This window comes from Citrus sinensis, chromosome 9 (assembly GCF_022201045.2).
Source record: "Citrus sinensis cultivar Valencia sweet orange chromosome 9, DVS_A1.0, whole genome shotgun sequence".
NCBI classification, from domain to species: domain Eukaryota; kingdom Viridiplantae; phylum Streptophyta; class Magnoliopsida; order Sapindales; family Rutaceae; genus Citrus; species Citrus sinensis.
The window spans coordinates 20,201,481-20,223,705 of NC_068564.1; the positions used below are offsets into that span (position 1 = coordinate 20,201,481).

Here is a 22,225-nt window from a genome sequence, read left to right on the forward strand (position 1 = left end):
AAGTACCTATAACCTCCAATTGCAGTATGAGTAAATGGCCCACAGATGTCTGTATGTATCAAGTCCAGCACATGTTGACTTCTTTGAGTTCTATCTTTTCTGATTTTGGCAGTAACTTTGCCTTTGATACAATCAATACAAGTGTCAAAATTAGAGAAATCTAGATTGTGGAGGATGCCATCTTTAATGAGTCTTTCCATCCTTTATTTAGAAATGTGACATAACCGTTTATACCACAACATAGAGGAGTTTTCATCAACCCCCGCATGATTAGAGCTAACTACATTCATAACATGAGCATTGGATGACGATTCAGTAGTATGAGAAAATAAATAAATCATATATAAGCCATCATATAGAGTGTCAGAACCAACTAGTTCTGAATTACGGATTAAGTAAACTTTTCTGTCACCAAAATGAAAAGTATAGCCACATTTCTCTAAAATAGATACATATATCAAGTTTCTCCTAATAGAAGGAATATAAGCTGTATCCAATAGATCCAAAAAGTGGTATGTAGCTAGTGTAGTCTAACAACTCATATACTTTCAACTCTAGCTTTTACTCCCTTGCCCATGTGAACCATTAGCTCTCTTTTATTGAGTTTCCTTCTATTTCTGAATTTCTGTAAGGAATTCGTTATATCAATGGTCGCACCAGTAACCAACCACCAAGCATTAGAAAGAATATCAATAAGATTAGATTCAAAGCCCATAAAAACTATATGAATACCTTTATTTTCCAGCCATGCTTTGAATCCCTTGCATTCTGATTTCTTGTGCCTAGGTTTCTTACAGAAATGACACTTTCTCTTAAAGCCTTCAGAAGTGGAACTAAAAGTGGTAGGAGAATTGCCACGTGAAGTTTTTTTTCCAAATTTCTTCTTAAAAAACTTATTGATATCCTTTGAATAACATTTCTTCAGACTGCCACTTTCTTGAGTAGTAGCCATCATCGCAGTTTGAGATTGTCCTTTCTTCAATGTTTCCTCTTCTTGAACCACATAAGTAGTTAACTCATCGATATTCCAAGCACCTATCTGAGTATTGTATTGGCGTCTTAGACTGCCAAACTATGGTGGAAGGGATTTAAGAATTGGAAGACTAAGTAGTTATCAGGCAAATTGACATCCATGTCTTTTAGTTTCTTATGGTAATTGGTCATTTTAAAAATGTGCTCTCTCACCCTAGAAACACTATCATACTGAGTATTAGCAAGCAACCTCAAATAATTACCCTTTTCAGCTTTATCTACTTTCTTGAAAGTTCTTCCAACAGCTACCAAGTAATCTTTGACCTTGTCACATGTAGGGATGCTATCTCTAATTGTTCTATCAATGATCTCTAATTGTCCAAACAATGTTTGTTAGATTCATCCCAAGCTGCCCACTCTACTTTTTCAGAAGCAGTGCTCTTATCTGTGGGCTTGGTTGGTTTATTTACTCTTAATGCCAAGTCTCTATTTAAAGTAGACAGATAAAATATAATGGACTCACGCCAGTCCTCGTAATTTGTCCGAGTTAGAGTCTTGATGGAGGCAACTTGGAGAAAAGAAAGAACATCTAGAGCTGAGGAATCAATAATAAAAAAAAATGAAGCATACGAAAAAAAATATCATGCTATAAGCAATGACTCCTCATTCTAATTTTCTCCAGTAGCAACATAATATGTTAGGCATCCTTTAATAATATAAGAGTGCATTAACTCAAAGATAAAGTAGACAAGTTGAATATAATATGAACATTGACCTATTACCGACAGGGTAATTAAGTCACTCAGTAGAAAATACCCAACAAATTTATTTATCTACTCAAGCATCCTACTAAGTAGTGATTTATCGACATAATAATATTAGCACCCGTATGGATCTCGGTAATAGGAATAATAATCCATCGTATAATTCATAATAATAATTATAAATGGGCATTTGATTATAAATATCAAATAATTTATCATGATTGGTCCTACGATAGGTATATAAACATTCACTCTAAATTGTAGTTTTGCATTATTTATATATAAATAACAAAATTGAGACTAAATAAACTTTATCAAATACAAATAAAGTTTTTACAAAAATATTAAATCAAATAAAATATTTATATGCCTCAATGAAATGTATGAATGCTAGACCCATAATATTTAGTAATCATGGATTATTCTAAATTTGGAATTCTGAAAAATAGCCAAAACTTGTAAGGATTTTGGACTAAAATGAAGATTGTTTAGAATTATGGTTATGATTTTTTATATCGAAACCTTTGGCCCAAATTGTAAATAAAATATAATAAGTTATTGGGAAAAACTAGCATTTATCAAAATATCAGGGATTAAAAAGATATGTTGTCACGTTGACCATAGGTCAAGGACACTTTTGAAAAATGTGCAAAAGTTTAAACCAAATTTGAATTTCTAAGTGCAAACAGTTTCCAAATGTTGAGCCATAATGAAATTTTATAAAGTTTAGGGATCCAAATGATACTATCCCTACAACTTCATCTTCAACCACGGGATGGATCTACAGTAATGTACAGTGCGCTACAATAACCCTTACTCCTACCACCTCGATTTAGGCCACCAAAAATTATGAAAATTTTGTATTTTTACCCCAAAATCATTACTCATGTATTATTCAACAACATTTTGGTCAAATATGTCCAAAATAAAAAAATTTGAAATTAAAGAAAAAATTTCATGAGTGAGCTAAGTTTTATTCATCAACAAAATTGGTCATAGTTTACAAGGAATGACATAATCATATGTTGTGATACCAATTGATGAAAAAAATATGAGCTTTATGCCCTTAATCTTGCATCTCTAAGTAAACATATGCATTTGATTAAATTTTAATATTTACGTTGATTTGCCATGAATCTGAGCTTGCAAGCTTGTTATGGAGCTTCTATAGGTAGTCACAAACTAGATCCAAATCTCCGAATCTTGCTTCTTTCACCTTAGCTCAACCTTAGCTCAAGATTTGAGCTTTTGCTTAAATTAACTGCATACACATACACGGGAGAGGAAGAAAGAAAGAAAGAAAGAGATTGTGCGCTATACTCTTGCCTCAGCTTGTTCAATAGTAAACTCCCAATAGGTTGAAATTACTTAAATATTGTGGTTGAGTGTAGATACTGTTTCATATGTTAGTATAAATTTATCTATCCCATTATGAGCTAAAATAATATAATTAAATATTATATTTGTTCATAATATACTACTGTATAGGATATGTCAAAATCAGTGGTTTTGGCTATAGTTTTAAATGGTAACAAGTTGTAGCTTAGCCCTAGTAGTTTTGGTTATATAATGAGATTAAATGATGGGGGAATGCTTATAAAATTCGAGGGTGGCAGTACATAAGTGGCTACATATCTAGAAATATTTAGTGCAACATCCAGATGAATTAATTGTTAGATTTATTTATCACATTTTGTGGGCTGACATAAATCATTTTAATTGTTTTTTATATTTTACCGAATTAATACGTGATTGATGTCAAATATTAAGGAGCAATTTTGACAGATTTATTTAATAAGTGATCAAATATTATGTTAATGAGTATGATTTTGACATATCATATACAATAATATATTATGAACAAATATAATCTTTAATTGTATTATATTAGCTCATAATGAAATGAATAAATTTGTACTAACACACAAGTTAATCCCTACACTCAACCACAATATTTAAGGAATTTCAGCCGATTAGAAATTTATTGTTGAAGAAGCTGAGGCAAGAGTGTAGTGCACAATCTCTTTCTTTCTCTCTTCCTCTCCCGTGTATATATGTGCAGTGAATTTGAGGAAAGAAACTCAAATCTTGAGCTAAGATGAAAGACGAAATTTTAAAAGTTCAAATCTTGAGATAAGGTGAAAAGAAGAAAATTTAGAGGTTTGAATATAGTTCGTGGCTACTGCAAAGCTCCATAACAAACTTACAAGCTTAGATTCATGGCAAATGAAGGAAAATCTTGAAACTTAATTAAATGCATGTGTTTACTTGGAAATGCAAGATTAAGGGCATAAAACTAATATTTTTTCAGCAATTGGTATCAGAGCATATGGTTATGCATTTCTTTGTAAACCATGATATAATTTGTTGATGAATCAAACTTAGCTCACTTATAAAATTTTTTCTTCAATTTTGAATTTTTTGATTTTGGGCATATTTGAGCAAATGGTTGTTGAATAATACATGGGTGATGATTTTGGAGTAAAAGTATAATTTTTTTCATAATTTTTAGTGGACAAAATCGGGATGGTACGAGCAAGGGTTACTGTAGCGTACTGTACATTACTGTACATCCATCTCGATGTTGAAGATGAAGTTGTAGGGATAATATAATTGGGATCCTTAAACTTCATAAATTTTCAGTATGGCCCCTCATTTGGAAACTATTTGCACTTAGAAATTCGAGTTTGGTTCAGAATTTTGTAAACTTTTCAAAAGGGTCCTTGACTTATGGTCAAAGTGACCAAATATCATCACAGTCCTTGATATTTTGATAAATGGTATTTTTTCTCAATAACTTGTTTTATTTTATTTTCAATGGGGGCCAAGGATTTTGATATTAAAAACAGTAACCATAAGTCTCAAAAATCGTTATTTTAATCCAAAATATTTACAATTTTTAGTAATTTTTTAGAATTTTAAATTTAGAATAATCCATCATTATTGGATGTTAGCGGCATAACATTCTTACATTTCATTGAGGTATATAGATATTTTATTTGATTTAATATTTTGGTAGAAACTTTATTTGGTTTGATAAAGTTTATTTAGTCTCAATTTTGTTAATGTATAATTTTATGTGCTACAAAACTACAATTTAGAGTGATTGTGTATCTACATGTCGTAGGACCAATCATGATAAATTATTTGATGTTTTTCAATCAAATGCTCATTTATAATTATTAATTATGAATTATGTGATGGATTATTATCGCTATTACCGAGATCCATATGGGTGTCGATATTGTCCTGTCAGCAAATCACTACTTAGTAGGATGCTTGGGTAGATAAAGAGATTTGTTGGGTATTGTCTACTGAGTGGCTTAATTACCCTATCAGTAATAGGTCAATGTTGGTAGTATATTCAACTTGTCTGCTTTATCTTTAAGTTAATGCATTCCTATATTGTTAAAGGATGCCTAACATATTATGTTGCTATTGGAGAAAATTAGAATGAGGAGTCATTGCTTATAGCATGATTTTGTTTTCGCATGCTTAATTTTTTTTAATTATTATTGATTCCTCAGCTCTAGATATTCTTTATTAAAGATTACTTGGCAACTGTTGAAAAAGTAGAGTGGACAGCTTGGGATGATTCTAACAGACACTGTCTGGACACAATGAAATACACCATTGATAGAACAATTAGAGATAACATCCCTTCATGTGACAAGGCCAAAGATTACTTGGCAGCTGTTGGAAGATTTAAATATAAATATAAATTAATAGTTAATAAATTTAAATTTATTATCGTATTAAACAATAAAAGTTAAATGATTATATTTAAAATCTGAACAATATTTTAATGCAACACGGTCTAATCCTAATTCCATGAGTTTATTTTATATATCTTTTATTGTATTAGTGTCTATTTAGTATTACTTATCTAATGATAATAAATGTTTATTTAATCTTATAAGATCTTACTGTTTGGTTGTCTTTTTTGATACAATTTTTAAAAATTAAATAAGTTATTTTGCATTTACTAGTAAAATCTCAAATTTTAGACTTTTGGAAGTAGAGGTTGAGAAGTTTTTTTAAAATATTAAAATATCATCTATTTATTTGGCAATCTTATTTCATTATTTTCATATAATTTTATTAAACTTACCTATTAAAATAATTATATATTTTTTTATAGAAGCTCTCATTAACAACTAAACAACTAGAATTTTTTGGATAAAAATTCTACTTTTAAAAGCTCTATTAACAAAAACTCTATTTAAAAAATTATATCAAATAGAGACTTAGCCACTTTTTGAATGTAATGCAACTAGAAATTATAACCAAAATAAGAGTTAGCATAAGAACATATTTTTAATGCAATAAAATATAATATAATACAAACTTACAAATCTAAACTAGTATAAGAACAATATTTTAATCCAATACAAAACAATAAAATGCAAACTACTAAATGCACCCATAATTATTGAATGAGCCAAGTTTGCTGAGAGGATAGCAAAAAGCTTTGAGTTTCAGGCCTTTTGACTTTTGAGCCCCAAATTTCACGTTATCCAGGCCCTTTTTGGCCCAAACAGAACTTTGTTTACATAATCAATTGTTTGTGAAATGTTCACATCCCAGGAGTAACACATCCAAACAACCACTTCAATTGACTTGTCATTGTTTAGCTTTCATAGTCTCACTTCAAAAGACAGCATGGGCCTTTAATTTGTTTAAAAAAGAAAAATAAAAAAATAAAAGGGCTTGCTCTTGATTATAGAATATGATCTCGGGAGTCAAAAAGCTTTTATGTTTGCTCAGTGACACACCTCATTAAAATTTTCATTCTGCTCAATCTTGGATCACTTTCAAAACCAAGTCACAATATACAAATAAATATACCATAAGTAAATCTATGGAGTGATTGCCCTCGCCACAAGAACCATAGCCTCCTATTCTTTCCACCAATAATCATTCTTTATGTCTATTTTTCGACACATCGACACAATCACAATTTAAAGAACTTGCCAATTTTAGTATTTTAATATGTGTCCTTAAAGCACACTTCAACATTCACTCTTTCTAATTTAGTAGATGAAATACTATCAACCAATCAAATAGATTTAAATTAACCTTACAGTGAGATTGTCCTTATATTAACCCTCTTCTCAAACATAATTTAATGAATAAACAAGGGATTTTAGGTTGAGCTTATGAGGTAGTGACAGAAACAAAACGTGTATAGATTCCATAGGGGAAACTCCCAAGGCCACCACGACCCTTAAAGCAAGGGGGCTGCCAAAGCAGCGCCGTTTAGCTTTAATTTTATTTGTTTCCACCTTTATGGTCCTAAAGGTTATATTTTAATTAGCCTTTTCTCCTACATGGAACAAAATTTATTTATTTATTTTGACTTTATTCATATAAAATATTATAAATGTAATATATAAGCTTCATTTGTTACATAGTGATAGGATATTATATAGTTTGGTTTGTTAGGGAAATTAATTAGTGGGGGCAAAATTTTTGGATTCGAGTCCTCACGTGATATGGCCTCAAAATCAGGGATGTGTTGTGGGTAAAGCTACCACTCCACTCAATTCATTTTCTTTTTTACTTCCCAAAAGTCCAAATCTTCATTATTTTCTCACTTAAGGTTGTAGCTTGAGACGTGAATATGCCTTGTTTTGTTTCTTTTTTCTTCTCTTTTTTATTTTTAGGATTTTTCTTCTTTTGATGATTATAGAATGTAAAAGATTGACCCACTTGTGTTTTGGCCTGTTTGTTGAAGTCGCTTACCCACGTGATTCGTTCAACTTTAGGTTGTGATCATAGTCTACATAGGCATTCAAGGAAAAATTTCATTGATACTTATGAGGTTTAGAATCGTTGAGATTATGATAGTCTTGTGGCTTTGAAATTACGGTGGTTGTAAAATACAAACTCTAGCAGTTAAGTGAAATGATGGGTATTTCATAAAATTAATTTTTTTAAGTTAGAATTTTTTTTGTTCACTAGTAGCTATAAAGTTTTAAGATTTCATTTCAAATTATATCGTATTTAACATATTATTCATTAAGTGCTTGATAAATTTAAATTAGTGAGATTTTAGCATTTTATATTTTCTAACTACAGGGTAAAAGTTGGCCCCATAGTGCTGGTCGATTGATTTTCAAGTAATTATATTTAGTTGGCTATCGTTCAAATTTTGGGAGAGGTGGGCGGTTTCAAAAATTCATTAGAAAACTTTACCATCTCTCTACTTTTTAAAAAACATAAAATGAAATAATTTTGGATTAAAAGCTTAGCTTTTAAAAAACTAAGTTGTAAGTTTTTACGAAGTATTTTAGTAGTTTGAATTTGATTAAAATCATAATTGCTAAATAATATATAATACCAAACAGAGCCTTAAGTTTCAGTCAAATCTTAAGAGAGAATAATGGTATTTACTTTCAATATTGTTGTCTTACGATATAGTATCAAGAATCTAAAATTATTTTTACATAATTAAAATTAAATAAAATAAAAATTATGATATACATAATTAAGAATATTAATAATGGTTATGATTTATATAATTAAAATTAAAATAAATAAATAGTTTATTTTATAATATTAAAGTTCTTTAAATAATGACATAATTATAATTTAAAATAATCCACTTCTAGTCAAGGACAAAGTAAATATATAAATAAGATTTTAATTTCTATTCTACACTCTTATTCTAATGTAAATAAATAAATTATTAACACTCGCACTTTCACCCCACATTCTCAATCCCTAAATTTTCACTTCAATTCAAAAAGTAAATACTACCTTATTATATAAATTATGATTAAGTTTGTCTTTTTTTTTTTAAAAAAAAACTTGATTTATATTTGTTTAATCAATCACCAATCTCAATGCTTCAATTATGTGTTACACTTTCCTTCATAATTTGAACATAGGCCTATAAGAGTAAAATTAAATCTTTAATAGAAACCTAAAATTTCTTTTATTCTCATCGTTGTCTAGTTAATTGTGCAAATTTTGAGGTGACAATGATTTTGACCAATTGGATCAATATTGACCGTTAAAACTCTAGGTGGAGCCCATTAAATTGAATGTTGTTGGTGACTCAAATAATGTAAATTAATCCTGTTGCAATCAATATAAAATTGAAGATGCCATGCCAATGCAGAACTTATATTATTATGTATTAAATTTATTGATTGTCCTTAAAGTCTTAATTCTTCAGAACTTGTACTGATAAGCTTATACTTAGTTAAAAATATATAAAAATTTGGGACTATGTTTTGTAATATATATTAAATTAACATGCCATTGGATCTAATGGCGATCTGGGTCTAGCTAATTTCTCTTCTTTCGAAGGATGCTCTTTTACATACACACACACGCACACACACATAGTTTGTCAGGTCAAAAATAAAAAATAAACAAAAAATTATTTAATAAAAATACTAGCAATACCACTTCATCGGCGCGTGTGTGGACGCGTTACATGGGATTAATTAAATTAATTAAACAGTACGGATGATAAGGTTTAATATTGTATCAATTGGTTGATGTAATTGTAATGTTGATAATTTTGAAGCCACGCTTTGTGGCGCATGCATGGCTTAACAAGCAAAACAGGCTTGCGGAATCGGCAATCAGCCATCATCTTGTGCACACACACTGTGTTTGATTAAAATTGATAATTAATTTGCACGTAAAATTTGTCAGGAGATGTCACAAATTCCCCCGTCAGACTTCTAACAGAGGCAATAGCATTTGCAAGCATTGGGGGTGTCAAATTATGTGAGCTTGTGAAGAATTAATATTTATCAATTCAATTAAGCAGATTTGGAATTGAAATTAGGGTTCGTTGTTATCATCATCCAGTGGTGGTTTAGCTAATGTCTCGTAGACCATCTTGCCATCCAATGATTGCTTCAAATTCCCAGCTGTGAGTGATGTTTGAAACTGACCAAATTCTATTGTGCAATTTGCAACTTCAACTGGCTAGCTCTATTTCTAATCCAATGAAGAGAAAGTTGTGTAAAACTAAAATTATAGGGAAAGAAGAAAAAAACATTGCTTTATTTTGCAAGGGATTGAGTTGGTTCGGTAGTGGTCTATCATAATTATATATATATATATAGGAGGCTGTTCCAAACAGCCTCTTTTAATATTTTTTGGTTTGGCTGCACATGGTGGAGCGGCCTTTGGATTCAAATCCAAAGGCCACCAGCCACTCTCTCAGACATTGTTCCAATCCGGAATCCAGGATTGAAACAGTACTCTATATATATATTGACAAATATAAGCAAAGTGTACAGAACTAGGAGGAAAAGATAAATAGTGACACTCTGGGTTTAACTTTGTACCCATGTATTTTTAAGTGATGTAATTTTCTGAATTATTCTGATACACTTTGTTGTCAAAATAATGAATTTAATTAAGTGGTCCATAAAGTAGTGATATCCTACAATTAATTTGCTAATGCACAATAAAGAATTGCTTAGCATGTTTCCTAATGAGTTTTTTTAAGGTATATTTGTGACTACCATATATGTTTTTCTCAACTTTAAGACACTAGAGTGTCTCATCTCAACTTACCAAAGCTAAATGGTGAATAAAGGGCAGTTCTTAGTTCTTGAAATTTTAATATTCTCATATTTTTAGACCCATATTTTGGTATGGATAAACCTTCCAGAAAAAGAAAAATATTCAAAAATAAATAACAAGAAAAAAAGATAAAATATCTCTATTTTTTTTTTAATCTAGTAACTCACGTATCCATTGAAACTCAAACCCAAGACTTGACCCATAAGAGTTAGGATGACCGTTCCTTACCACTAGAGCCGGACATTGACTTTGAAGTTAAATATTAAAAAAGAAAATTTTCTAAATGTTAAAAAAAGATTAAAATATATATATATATTTTTATATTTAGTATAACGGCAACTCAAATCCCACGTGAGAATTATGTTTTAGGATACAGTCTACTCTCGTTTTTTAATTAATTTTTGATAAGGCTTTTATTAATATCTGCCTTAAGAATCTATGTTAAGAATATTAAAAATGATAAGTAATCAATATTATATATGTATTTAAGGAAAGCTCTTTCATAAAATAGGTTGTTTTGAATTATGTAAATGGTAAAATAACATTTATTAGCAATCTTGACATATCCCCTTAAAGCATACATTCAACCATTAAAGAGGAAAAAGAGACTGTTAATCATATTTATTCAGTATTGATAAAATTATAAATTTTTTGTTCAAACTGGTTGTATAATTGTATTAATTGAATAAAAATAGAAAATAATGAAAATAAAACATGTGTTTCATGTAAAGTTTTCTCCAATTGATCAATATAACGTTATATCAAAACGGTTTGTACAAGAAATTTGTGACCGTATCATTACTTATATGTATTACTGATGTTTAAATTTCTCTTAAATTTAATTTAATAAAATTTATTACTAAAAAAGGTTCAAAATTAATTTTCTCCTAACTTTTTCTGTAAGCTTCCAAATTGATGGATTAGTAGTAATAAATTTTGACTTTTGTACATGCAAAAAGCAAACCAAGATATTGCTAATATATAGTAGGTGCAAGCACATGTACACCTCACTAATCACAGTACATTAGAGTGACATTTCTTATTTTAAGATACCGTGCCGTTCTTGCCATAATAATAACACACAATACTTAATTGTACTCTCAATTCTTTGATCTCCTTCAATAAAAATGAAATCTAATTTTGTTCTTTGTTAATAAATTAAAATATTTGATCCAACCATTCATTTTGTAAAATGAATGGATGACAGAGAGGAGCCAAAAATTCAAACCTGGTAACTGAACCCAGAAAGCTTCAAATGAGCAAATTGAGGAAGAGAATAAGCATCCCTTGTGTCTGTTTGTGCGTTTAAAAATTATTAAAAACATACAAGCACTCACTTTGAGTTAGGGCTAGCCATCTGCTCTCATCAAACCCCTCATCACTATTAAATAATAGTTTAAACAAATCTATATTTTTTTCATTTTATTACTTACATGTACAGGAAAATATATATGAATCTTGAAAAGTCATGTCATATGGTGTCTCTCTTCTTTCTTGCGCGTGAGCCCATCTAGCAGAAACCCCATTTTATAATACATATTAAGTATTGTGGTGGTGGTGTTGGAGATCTCTAGGCGTTGGCTTTGTTTTTGTTTTCATTTCTTTATAATCTTTTATATTATTATTATTTTTTGTGCTTTTGCAATAACGTTACTATCAAAACTTGTTGAGAGTTTTTGAGTTGAAAGCAAGCAAGCAAGCACAAAGAAAGAGAGAAAAAACATCAAGAAACCCAATGATACAAACCCGAGAAGAAAGTTTTGGAAATTGAGGCAAATTGTCTTCAATATCAATGCCCAGCTCGAGGCAACAATCCTTCTTTTTCTTCTTCCTCTCTATCTTTTTTACCTCTGTTGTTGAGTCTCAAAACCATGAAGCTTCCGTTCTCTTTTCATGGCTACACTCCCCATTATCTTCTTCTTCTTCATTCTCTAATAACTGGAACAGTCTTGATGCCTCCCCATGTAACTGGACCTCCATTAAATGCTCTGCTCAAGGTTTTGTAACTGAGATTACAATACAGTCTGTGCCTCTTCAACTTCCAATACCAACCAATCTTTCTTCTTTTAAACATCTTCAAAAGCTTGTCATTTCTGATGCAAATCTCACTGGGAGTATCCCGTTTGATATTGGTGATTGTGTAGGACTTATAGTCCTCGACTTTAGTTCTAACAATCTTGTTGGTACTCTACCTTCAAGTCTTGGCAAGCTTCACAATCTTGAAGAGTTGATTTTGAACTCTAATCAGCTTACTGGGAAAATCCCTGTTGAGTTAAGTAACTGTAAGAGCCTCAGGAAACTCTTACTCTTTGATAATGCCTTGGCCGGGAATATACCTGCAGAGCTTGGAAGATTATCCAATCTTGAAGAGATGAGAGCTGGAGGAAACAAGGACATTGTGGGGAAGATTCCTGCTGAGCTCGGAGATTGCAGCAATATGACTGCTTTGGGATTGGCTGATACGCAAGTTTCGGGTTCATTGCCAGCTTCATTGGGTAAGCTAAGCAAACTTCAGACATTGTCTATTTACACTACAATGATCTCTGGTGAGATTCCGGCTGAAATAGGTAACTGCTCTGAGCTTGTGAGTTTGTTTTTGTATGAAAATAGTCTTTCTGGTTCGATTCCACCAGAGATTGGTAAGCTTAAAAAGCTCGAAGAATTGTTCTTGTGGCAAAATAGTCTTGTTGGTGCTATCCCAGAAGAGATTGGTAATTGTACTAGTTTGAAAATGATTGATTTTTCTTTAAATTCTCTGTCTGGGACTATACCATTGTCAATAGGAGGCCTTTCGGAGCTTGAAGAGTTTATGATTAGTGATAACAATGTGTCTGGTTCAATACCTGCGAATCTGGCCAACGCCACAAATCTTGTGCAATTGCAACTTGATACAAATCAGATTTCAGGATTGATTCCTCCAGAGATTGGGATGCTGTCAAAGCTCACTGTTTTCTTTGCTTGGCAGAACCAGCTTGAAGGAAGCATTCCTTCAACTTTGGCTAGTTGTAGCAATCTCCAAGCTCTAGACTTGTCTCACAATTCACTCACTGCTAGCGTTCCTGCTGGTTTGTTCCAGCTTCAGAACCTCACAAAGCTTCTCTTGATTTCCAATGACATTTCGGGGTCCATACCTCCAGAAATTGGCAATTGCAGCTCACTTGTGCGGTTAAGGCTTGGAAATAATCGCATTGCTGGTTTGATTCCTAGAGAAATTGGGGGTTTGAAGACTCTAAACTTTCTTGATTTATCTAGCAATCGCCTTTCAGGGTCGGTTCCGGATGAGATTGGTGATTGTACAGAGTTGCAAATGATAGACCTTAGCCATAACACTCTGCAGGGTTCCCTGCCTAATTCTTTGTCATCTCTCTCTGGGCTACAAGTTCTTGATGTTTCGGATAATCGATTTTCCGGTCAAATACCAGCGAGCTTGGGGCGTCTTGTGTCATTGAACAAGATCATTCTGTCGAAGAATCTGTTTTCTGGACCCATACCATCATCACTTGGCCTCTGTTCAAGTCTTCAGCTGCTTGATCTTAGCAGCAATCAGCTCACTGGTAGTGTGCCGATGGAACTTGGTCAAATAGAAGCCCTTGAAATAGCTCTCAACCTCAGTTGTAATGGACTCACTGGGCCGATACCAGCTCAAATTTCTGCTCTAAATAAGCTCTCCATTCTAGACCTTTCCCATAACAAGCTTGAGGGGAATTTGAATCCGCTGGCACAGCTTGATAATCTTGTATCTCTCAACATCTCCTACAATAAATTCACAGGTTATCTTCCTGACAACAAGCTCTTTAGACAGTTGTCGCCAACAGACCTAGCAGGAAATGAAGGCCTTTGTTCTTCGAGAAAGGACTCGTGTTTCTTGAGTAATGATGGCAAGGCAGGACTTGCAAGCAATGAAAATGATGTGCGGAGGTCAAGGAAACTTAAAGTAGCCATTGCGTTGTTGATCACCCTGACGGTGGCAATGGCGATCATGGGGACTTTGGCATTAATTCGAGCACGAAGGGCTATGAAAGATGATGATGATTCTGAGTTGGGAGACTCGTGGCCATGGCAATTCACTCCATTCCAGAAGCTGAATTTCTCAGTAGAGCAAGTCTTGAAATGCCTAGTTGATGCCAATGTGATAGGCAAAGGATGTTCTGGGATTGTTTATCGTGCTGATATGGACAATGGTGAAGTTATTGCTGTAAAGAAGCTTTGGCCAACAACAATGGCTGCAGCTAACGGATGTAGTGATGAGAAATCTGGGGTTCGGGATTCCTTCTCAGCAGAGATAAAAACGCTTGGCTCAATTCGACACAAGAATATCGTTAGGTTCTTGGGTTGTTGTTGGAATCGAAATAATAGATTGCTCATGTATGACTATATGCCTAATGGGAGCTTGGGCAGTCTCCTTCATGAGAGAACAGGGAATGCATTGGAATGGGAGTTGAGGTACCAAATTTTGCTTGGAGCAGCTCAAGGCCTTGCTTACTTGCACCATGACTGTGTCCCTCCCATAGTTCACAGGGACATTAAAGCCAATAACATTCTCATTGGCCTTGAATTTGAGCCTTATATTGCTGACTTTGGCCTAGCCAAGCTTGTTGATGATGGTGATTTTGCTCGATCCTCGAACACAGTTGCTGGTTCCTATGGATATATTGCTCCCGGTAAGCATCTTTTGATTCATGCCCTAGTTCAATATCCATTTACTTTATTTTGTCTGTGGCTTTGTTATTCCATTACTACTTGTTAATCAATAACATGTTTAATCTTATACTATGCTCCCACTATAGCTACTTATCAATCTTCAACTAACATTTATTGTTCTATTCAGAGTATGGTTACATGATGAAGATCACAGAGAAAAGCGACGTTTACAGCTATGGGGTTGTAGTGCTAGAAGTCCTGACAGGGAAGCAACCAATTGATCCAACAATACCTGATGGATCCCATGTTGTAGATTGGGTGAGACAGAAGAAGGGAATTCAAGTCCTCGATCCAAGTCTTCTATCTCGACCAGAGTCAGAAATTGATGAAATGCTGCAGGCATTAGGCGTAGCCTTATTGTGTGTAAATGCATCTCCTGATGAGAGACCGACAATGAAAGATGTTGCGGCGATGCTCAAAGAAATAAAACACGAAAGAGAGGAGTATGCAAAGGTTGACATGCTCCTCAAGGGATCACCAGCAGCTGCTAATGTTCAAGAAAATAAGAACTCAAGTGGAGTTCTAGCGACATCTTCATCTAAACCTGCGGCAACTCTGCATCCAAAAAGCAACAACACAAGCTTCTCTGCCTCCTCACTATTCTATTCATCTTCCTCTGGTAGCAGAATTGGTTTCAAATAATTATTTTAAATAGTTTCAACTAAGTAGAAATGAAGTTTTGTTTTATCACCAGCTTCTTCAATTACAAATCTCTTTTGGGTACTTTTGATGTAAAGAAGAAAATGTTGTTAGACCCTATTTCTTATATCTTAATGCATGACAACACACATAGCCAATAGTTGCAAGGTTGGCATTTGCAGTACTTGAAAAATTTTCACATCCCATTTTCAATATTTGCAAGCAATTCATTCAAATGAAATGAGAGCATATTTAAGATGGACAGTAACAATCTAGTAAAAAGAACCCAAAAAGGTTTGTGACAAGATAATTCAGAGTGAAAGAAGTCATATTGATTTTACTTATCAAATTCCATGGGGGGCTGGGAGACCATTGACTAGTGGAGTTTTGGCTGTATCACTTTTTACAATTCCCAAGTTGGTAATGACTAATGAGTGTAAAAGAATTGATTCCCAATTTGCATTTCATGTTCACTCATCTTTTCAAAGATCCGAGACTGCAGTGATTCTTTCTTTACAAAAGTACTGCACTTTCTGATCCTAAAGGTCACAGTACTGTTGTTAACAAATTATGCAAGTGTCTATAATAATAAGTTTCACTATAACCTGTAGGTAACAATATTGTAGTTGGACTTGGACCCTTAATTTATCTTCTTTCACTTACATTATTGAAGCCCAAGATTCAAGATGAAGCAAAACAATAGATTCCAAAATTCACAACAGCTAGCCGCTGACTAGCTCAGGTTTCGGTGCTGCAGAGTTTTTTGATGTTTCACTTGACCATCACATGAAGCAAAATCATGGATCTGCATGCATGCACTTCTTGTTGAAGGATTGTTTTGTGGTATTGACTAGGAGGACACTTTTTTCTGTCTTACTTTTGTACTTTCCCATACAAGAATCTGAGCACTACTCTACAAAGTACCATTTCTAATCGTCTTCCAAAAATCAACACTTCTAAAGTTAAAGACCACCACTATCAATGGTCAGGTCTCCCTAATTTATATTTAATGTAATTTACAATTATTAAAAATAAACCACGTGGCCCCGCTTGCATATTATTTATTTTTGTATTATTTTTATTAGTTGTATTTCTTTTAAAGAAGTATTAGTTGTAATTTACAATAAATATAAGTTATAAATTGCCCTATCAGTATCATACACACGAGAATTACAGACCATACAAACAGCAAAGCCAATCAACAAGAGCGACATAACATCATTGTAATCTTATTAAAAGTTTACTACTAATATTACTGTTTATTTATTGTATTAGCTGTTACGGAATTACTTGAAAATTGTTGGGTATAAATAATTTTATAATGTCTGATTACTAATGACCAAGCTTGGAAAAGAACTCCAAATTGGAGCATCAAAAGTTTGCCCTTTTATTTTTTATTTTTTATTTTAATTGGATACGATCTACCGCTACTACAATTCGAAGTCTATCAAAATTTAAATGTATACGCTTGTAGTATAGCTCAAAAGTCTATTAAAACTAATAAAAAAAAAATATTTGCACTAACATTTTGAAGAGATAGATAAGTCGAGTGTTAATCTAATCCAAGATTCTAAACTTTATTAAAGTCCGGAAAAATATTAAATCATACAATTTAATAGTATGATGTAATTATTCTATTAAATCATGCGATTTAATAGCTTTTATAGTCATTACACTATTAAACTAATTTTTTTCTATACTTTAACAAATCTAAAATCTTGAATTGAAACATTTCTATATATAACTCTATCCAAATTTAAAATAGGATAAAAATATTTGAGCTTCTATACACACAGAGGCACAAACTTATATTGTCAATAGTTGAGGGCATGAGCCGCTTGCGGTGCCCACAATTGGTCGAGACCTTAGTGGCAAACGTTAGCCTTGTTGGAGGAACATTAAGCCTGTAATTTTGGTTTAAAATTGTAGAAAAATGGTAAAGATAGAGAAACACGAGAGAAAGTGGGCTGAGTAGAGAGAGAAAATAAAATTATCTCATTTCCCTCATTTTTCTCTCGTTTTTCCCTCTCTTTAACATTACTCAAAATTGTAACCACATGGGGACTCATGTTATAAACGATTTACAATTAAGAAGGGCTGGTTTGATTCATACTGGCCTATGGGCCTAAGAACAGTTGTATGCACAAGCCCAAAATCTGTTACTATCGGAGAAATCAATCAATTTAATTTAAGTCTAGTTATCTCGATCATATTTTGACCGGCAACTCACTGTAACATCCAACCCTAATTCATTCATGATTTCATGAACGTGCTTTTCAGGCCGTTGTATTTCGCCAATTCGCCATTGCTCATCATAAACATCAATGAAACAACAAAGACTTATAAGTAACAAAAGATTAGGTATATGCAAATTCAATGAACATGCCTTTAAATAGGAATTCCAAGGTGCATTTCTTTCCACGTTTGATCAAAGGACACGTTTTTTGTTTCTTGCGCTTTTAAAGAAAATTGGGTTCAAATGGAAAGAAATGATCTAAATTAATTGGTACATGTTGTATAGCATTAGTAGATTTGCGCTTATCCTTTCACACATAGGAGATCCAGATCCTTTTCACGTATTTTAATATGGAATTTGAATGGATTTTTTTTTTGTTTAAAATTAAGCATAGCAGCTTCTCATTACATTTCCTGTTCACACGTCCCAGTAGGATATAAACCTTAAAGACTTCTTGTATTAATTAAGATGTTTTACCAATTAAACAAATTATCACCCATAAATTAAACAAATTAATCTCTTTTTTTTTTATGAATGGAAATTTTATTAAACATAAGATATCGTCAACATCGGACATAACCACGGAGGTGGAACAAACCTCCACTCTCCAGGACCTGACATAAAACCCCCCACCCTAGCTATTATATGGGCAGCAACTTTCGCAGATCGACGAACAAAAGAGAATCTTACTTCTCCAACTAGCTTAGCTAATTCTTGACAGTCCTCAATAATTAAACCAAACCCATTAGGGCTAGGAGTTTGAGTAATTAAAGCTGAGTACACATTCAAACAATCTATTTCAAGAATAACTTTAGAGATCTTTAGATTTTCATCCAGCTAAGAGCTTCATGAACAGCCATAGCTTCTGCCTCGCAGGGATTAAATAAACCAGGGAAGCGTTGACACTTAGCTGCCACAAATGCACCTCCAGAATTTCTTATTACTCCTCCAAAGCTGAAACTGTCATGAGAGCTAAAGACCCATGCATCTACATTACACTTTAACCAACCCATTGGAGGCTTACTCCAACACACCGAACCATGACCCCACTGCACAGGCTCAACAATTGTTAAATTCTTCTTTTTAGCTTCTTGCCATTGGAAGAGATAATGGCCAGCAACATTCACCAGATTTTGAGCACGACCACTATGCCCATTCCACACCTTATCATTTCTATTAATCCAAAGCCTCCAGCACACCATTATAGCTAGCTGGCAATCTTCTTTACTGCATCGATTAAATATGTGCTCAATCCATGCAAAAAAAGAAGAACATATTCTAATAGTTCATAACGAGGACAATAGCCAGCAAGAATGAGCAAATAAACACTCCACCAAACAATGTAAAACTGACTCGGTAGCTGCACTACAAATGGGACATATAGGGGAAACCTCAACCTTCCTAGGCAGCAAGTTATCGGCCGTAAGAAAAACATTTATTAAAGCACGCCAAATGAAATGTTTCACCTTACTGAGAACTTCCAATCTCCATAAGCACTTCCATACCTTACTGCTTGGGGCATCAGAAATATGATTCAGCAACTTGTAACAACTCCTAACAGTAAAATTACCCTTAGAATCAGCAAGCTAGAACCAGCAATCCTTGTTATGTCTAGCACTGAGAGGCACTTGCAAAATAAGGGCAGCATCCGTATCATTGAACACATTCGCCACCAAATCATTGTCCCATCGTCGTTGACCCGGAACCATAAGACAATTCACCGTAGCTGTTGTGAGACTCTCATCCAGAACAGTTGTTATACAACCATTGTCGACATCGGGAAGCCAATGATCCTTGGTGATTTGAACCTGTTGCCCACTCCCAATTCGTAACCGACTTCCTTGAACTACGACATGTTGGGCAGCCATTATTGATCGCTAGGTATAACTAGGATTAAATCCCACACTTGCCTCAGTAAAGGCAGACCTAGGATAGTACCTGGCCTTCAGGATCCTTGCCACAAGAGATTGCAGATTTGTCATGAGCTTCCAGCATTGTTTTCCCAACATAGCAATATTAAAATCGCGTATCTTTTTGAAACCAATACCCCCAAAAGACTTCGGTTTACACATCGAATCCTAGCGACGCCAATGAATTCCTCGATCTCCATTTCGCTTAGTTCCCCACTGATGGGTGTCGAAGCCAACAAAAGTAAATTCCTACTCTAAATAAATTGTGTATAGTGATTGAGCAGGGTCGTGTCCACAGAGATCGGTAATTAATTAAATCCTTTTGAAACGTAAAACGTAAAATAGGGGAATTGTTGACAATAATAAAAATCAAATTAAAATAACAAGAATGCAAATTAAAGTTGTAATTCAAATTGGAGAAAGCTCTGGTTGAAGGAATTAACTCAGCTTGATTCGACTACTGATCATTGATTCAAATATAGATTATTATTACTCATGAATAGACCGGTTATAGCTACTGAGACCCTCTAATAGCCAATCTCTCCTTAACTAGTCGATAACCAAGGTACGTCCGTTGGTTATTTCCCTAATCAATAGACAACCCTAGATACGATCATAGAATTTAATCAATTGACAGCCTGAAAAACCAGAGAGACCCAAATCCTAATCAACACATATGATGATTCATTTAAATTAGATTGTTTATTCTCACAACACAACTCTCTGCTATGTTATTTGTCACAAACATTAAATTCTTCATACGATGAATCCTTTAATTGACAATAGATTAAGTTGATAATTAAATAGTGGCCAATTACCTAATTAACAAACATAATCATGAAAATAATTCAGAGAATAAACAAATACCCAAAAAGTAATAAAACAATTAAAGCACAAGAAAGATCTCACAGTAGTGATGAATCAAAGCTTCATTAACCTTCAACCAGAAAAATGGGTTTAGTTCCTCATAGAGAGAAGAGAAAAATTAGATCTAGGGTTTCTTTTTCTCCAATCCAAAATCCCCTTTTTTCACAATAGATTCCTCCCTTAAATACTCTCTCTCTCTTCTCTTTTAGAGTTCTATTTAAAATAAAATACTAATATTTGAAATATTAAATTCGTAATTAAAAAAATAGCCAAAAATACAAAACACGTTAAACTAAAAACTGCAGGTCCGCAGTTGACAGCACGCGCCCACGCCTTATCAACAAAGTTCTTCTGCCGCTCATAATTTCTCCAAGAGAACAATCATCCTTAAACATCATCTTATAGCTCAATTTTATCACCAATCAATAGAATTGCACCTACAAAAGTAAAACACAAGTAAATCACTATTATTAAATGCAAAACATCGATATTAAGGGAAGTAAACAATGCAAAACTAGTGCATAAATTGCACTCTAACACCCACCAAAACGAGTTCATCATAATTTCCAACTCCTTACACAACTCAACAGGTAACTGATAACTCTAGGAAATGAGAGTTATTACATCAATTTTAGACTTGAATCAAGATCACTTAGAGAACAAATAAGATGTTTTGATTACATTTTGGTTACATTTTGCATAAACATTCATTTTAGTTGAGTCTTAATAAGTTTTGCTTGAATCGAAGTAATTTGTGCTAAAAACAGGTGCATAATTGTAGGTTCTCAGAAAATCTTAATTCATGAGGGGATGTTGAGACATTATATGATCAAGAAGAGGAAAGAAGATGGCCACAAAAGAAGAGAAGCTCAATCGAGAATGATGCGGTGCTATTGCGGATGTTAGAGCAACCCGTGCTGTAGCAATCTGGGAGCAATACGGGAGAAAACTTAGGCGCGGGTCAGCCATAAAATCGCGATCTGCATGTTTCCTAATTTAAACACATGCACGCTCATGGACTTTGATTTAACCTAATTTGCAATATAAAAAGGAGGCGTGAACCACATAGAAAGGCGGCAAGGGAATTATCATCAAAATAATTACAAAGGAAAGAAGAAGAAGATCAAATCGAGAGAGTGTTGTTTCAGTAACATTGAAGACTCGTGCAGAATTATTTGTCTTTCATCGTGCTAAACTTATATTTCTCTTTTTCCTTTAATTGTTTTGATGTATTCCTTGATCAATATATTTATGTTTACTTTTCTCATTCCGAGTATGAACTAAATTTACTTGTAGTTGAGTGACAAACAATCCAATGGGTTCTTGACTGTTCTTATATGTTGTTATGGCATTGCTGTAGCATTATACTCTAGTAGTTTTTATGAATATAACTGTTATTTCGGTTGACCACCCATTTAATAGTTTCAGTTAAGATAGAGCAGCAAAATAGCATGTCTTAGCGGATATTATTAGAGTATTACTTGATCTTAAGTCGAGTTTCTTGGATTAAGTTATCTTGAATCCCATAAGGGCAACACTTGAAGTTAAGATTTGTGACACACTAGACATAGGTGTTCACC

At 33.2% G+C, this 22,225-nt stretch overlaps 1 protein-coding gene across 1 annotated transcript; it reads left to right on the plus strand.

The window, feature by feature from the left end:
* The first annotated feature begins 11,852 nt into the window (after nt 1–11,852).
* Nucleotides 11,853–15,801, plus strand: LOC102625952 (LRR receptor-like serine/threonine-protein kinase RGI1). Its single transcript, XM_025101804.2, has 2 exons — nt 11,853–14,953; nt 15,121–15,801. Exons 1-2 carry the CDS (start codon nt 12,085–12,087, stop codon nt 15,633–15,635), a joined length of 3,384 nt encoding a protein of 1,127 aa, XP_024957572.2. The 5' UTR covers nt 11,853–12,084; the 3' UTR covers nt 15,636–15,801.
* Nucleotides 15,802–22,225: the final 6,424 nt, after the last annotated feature.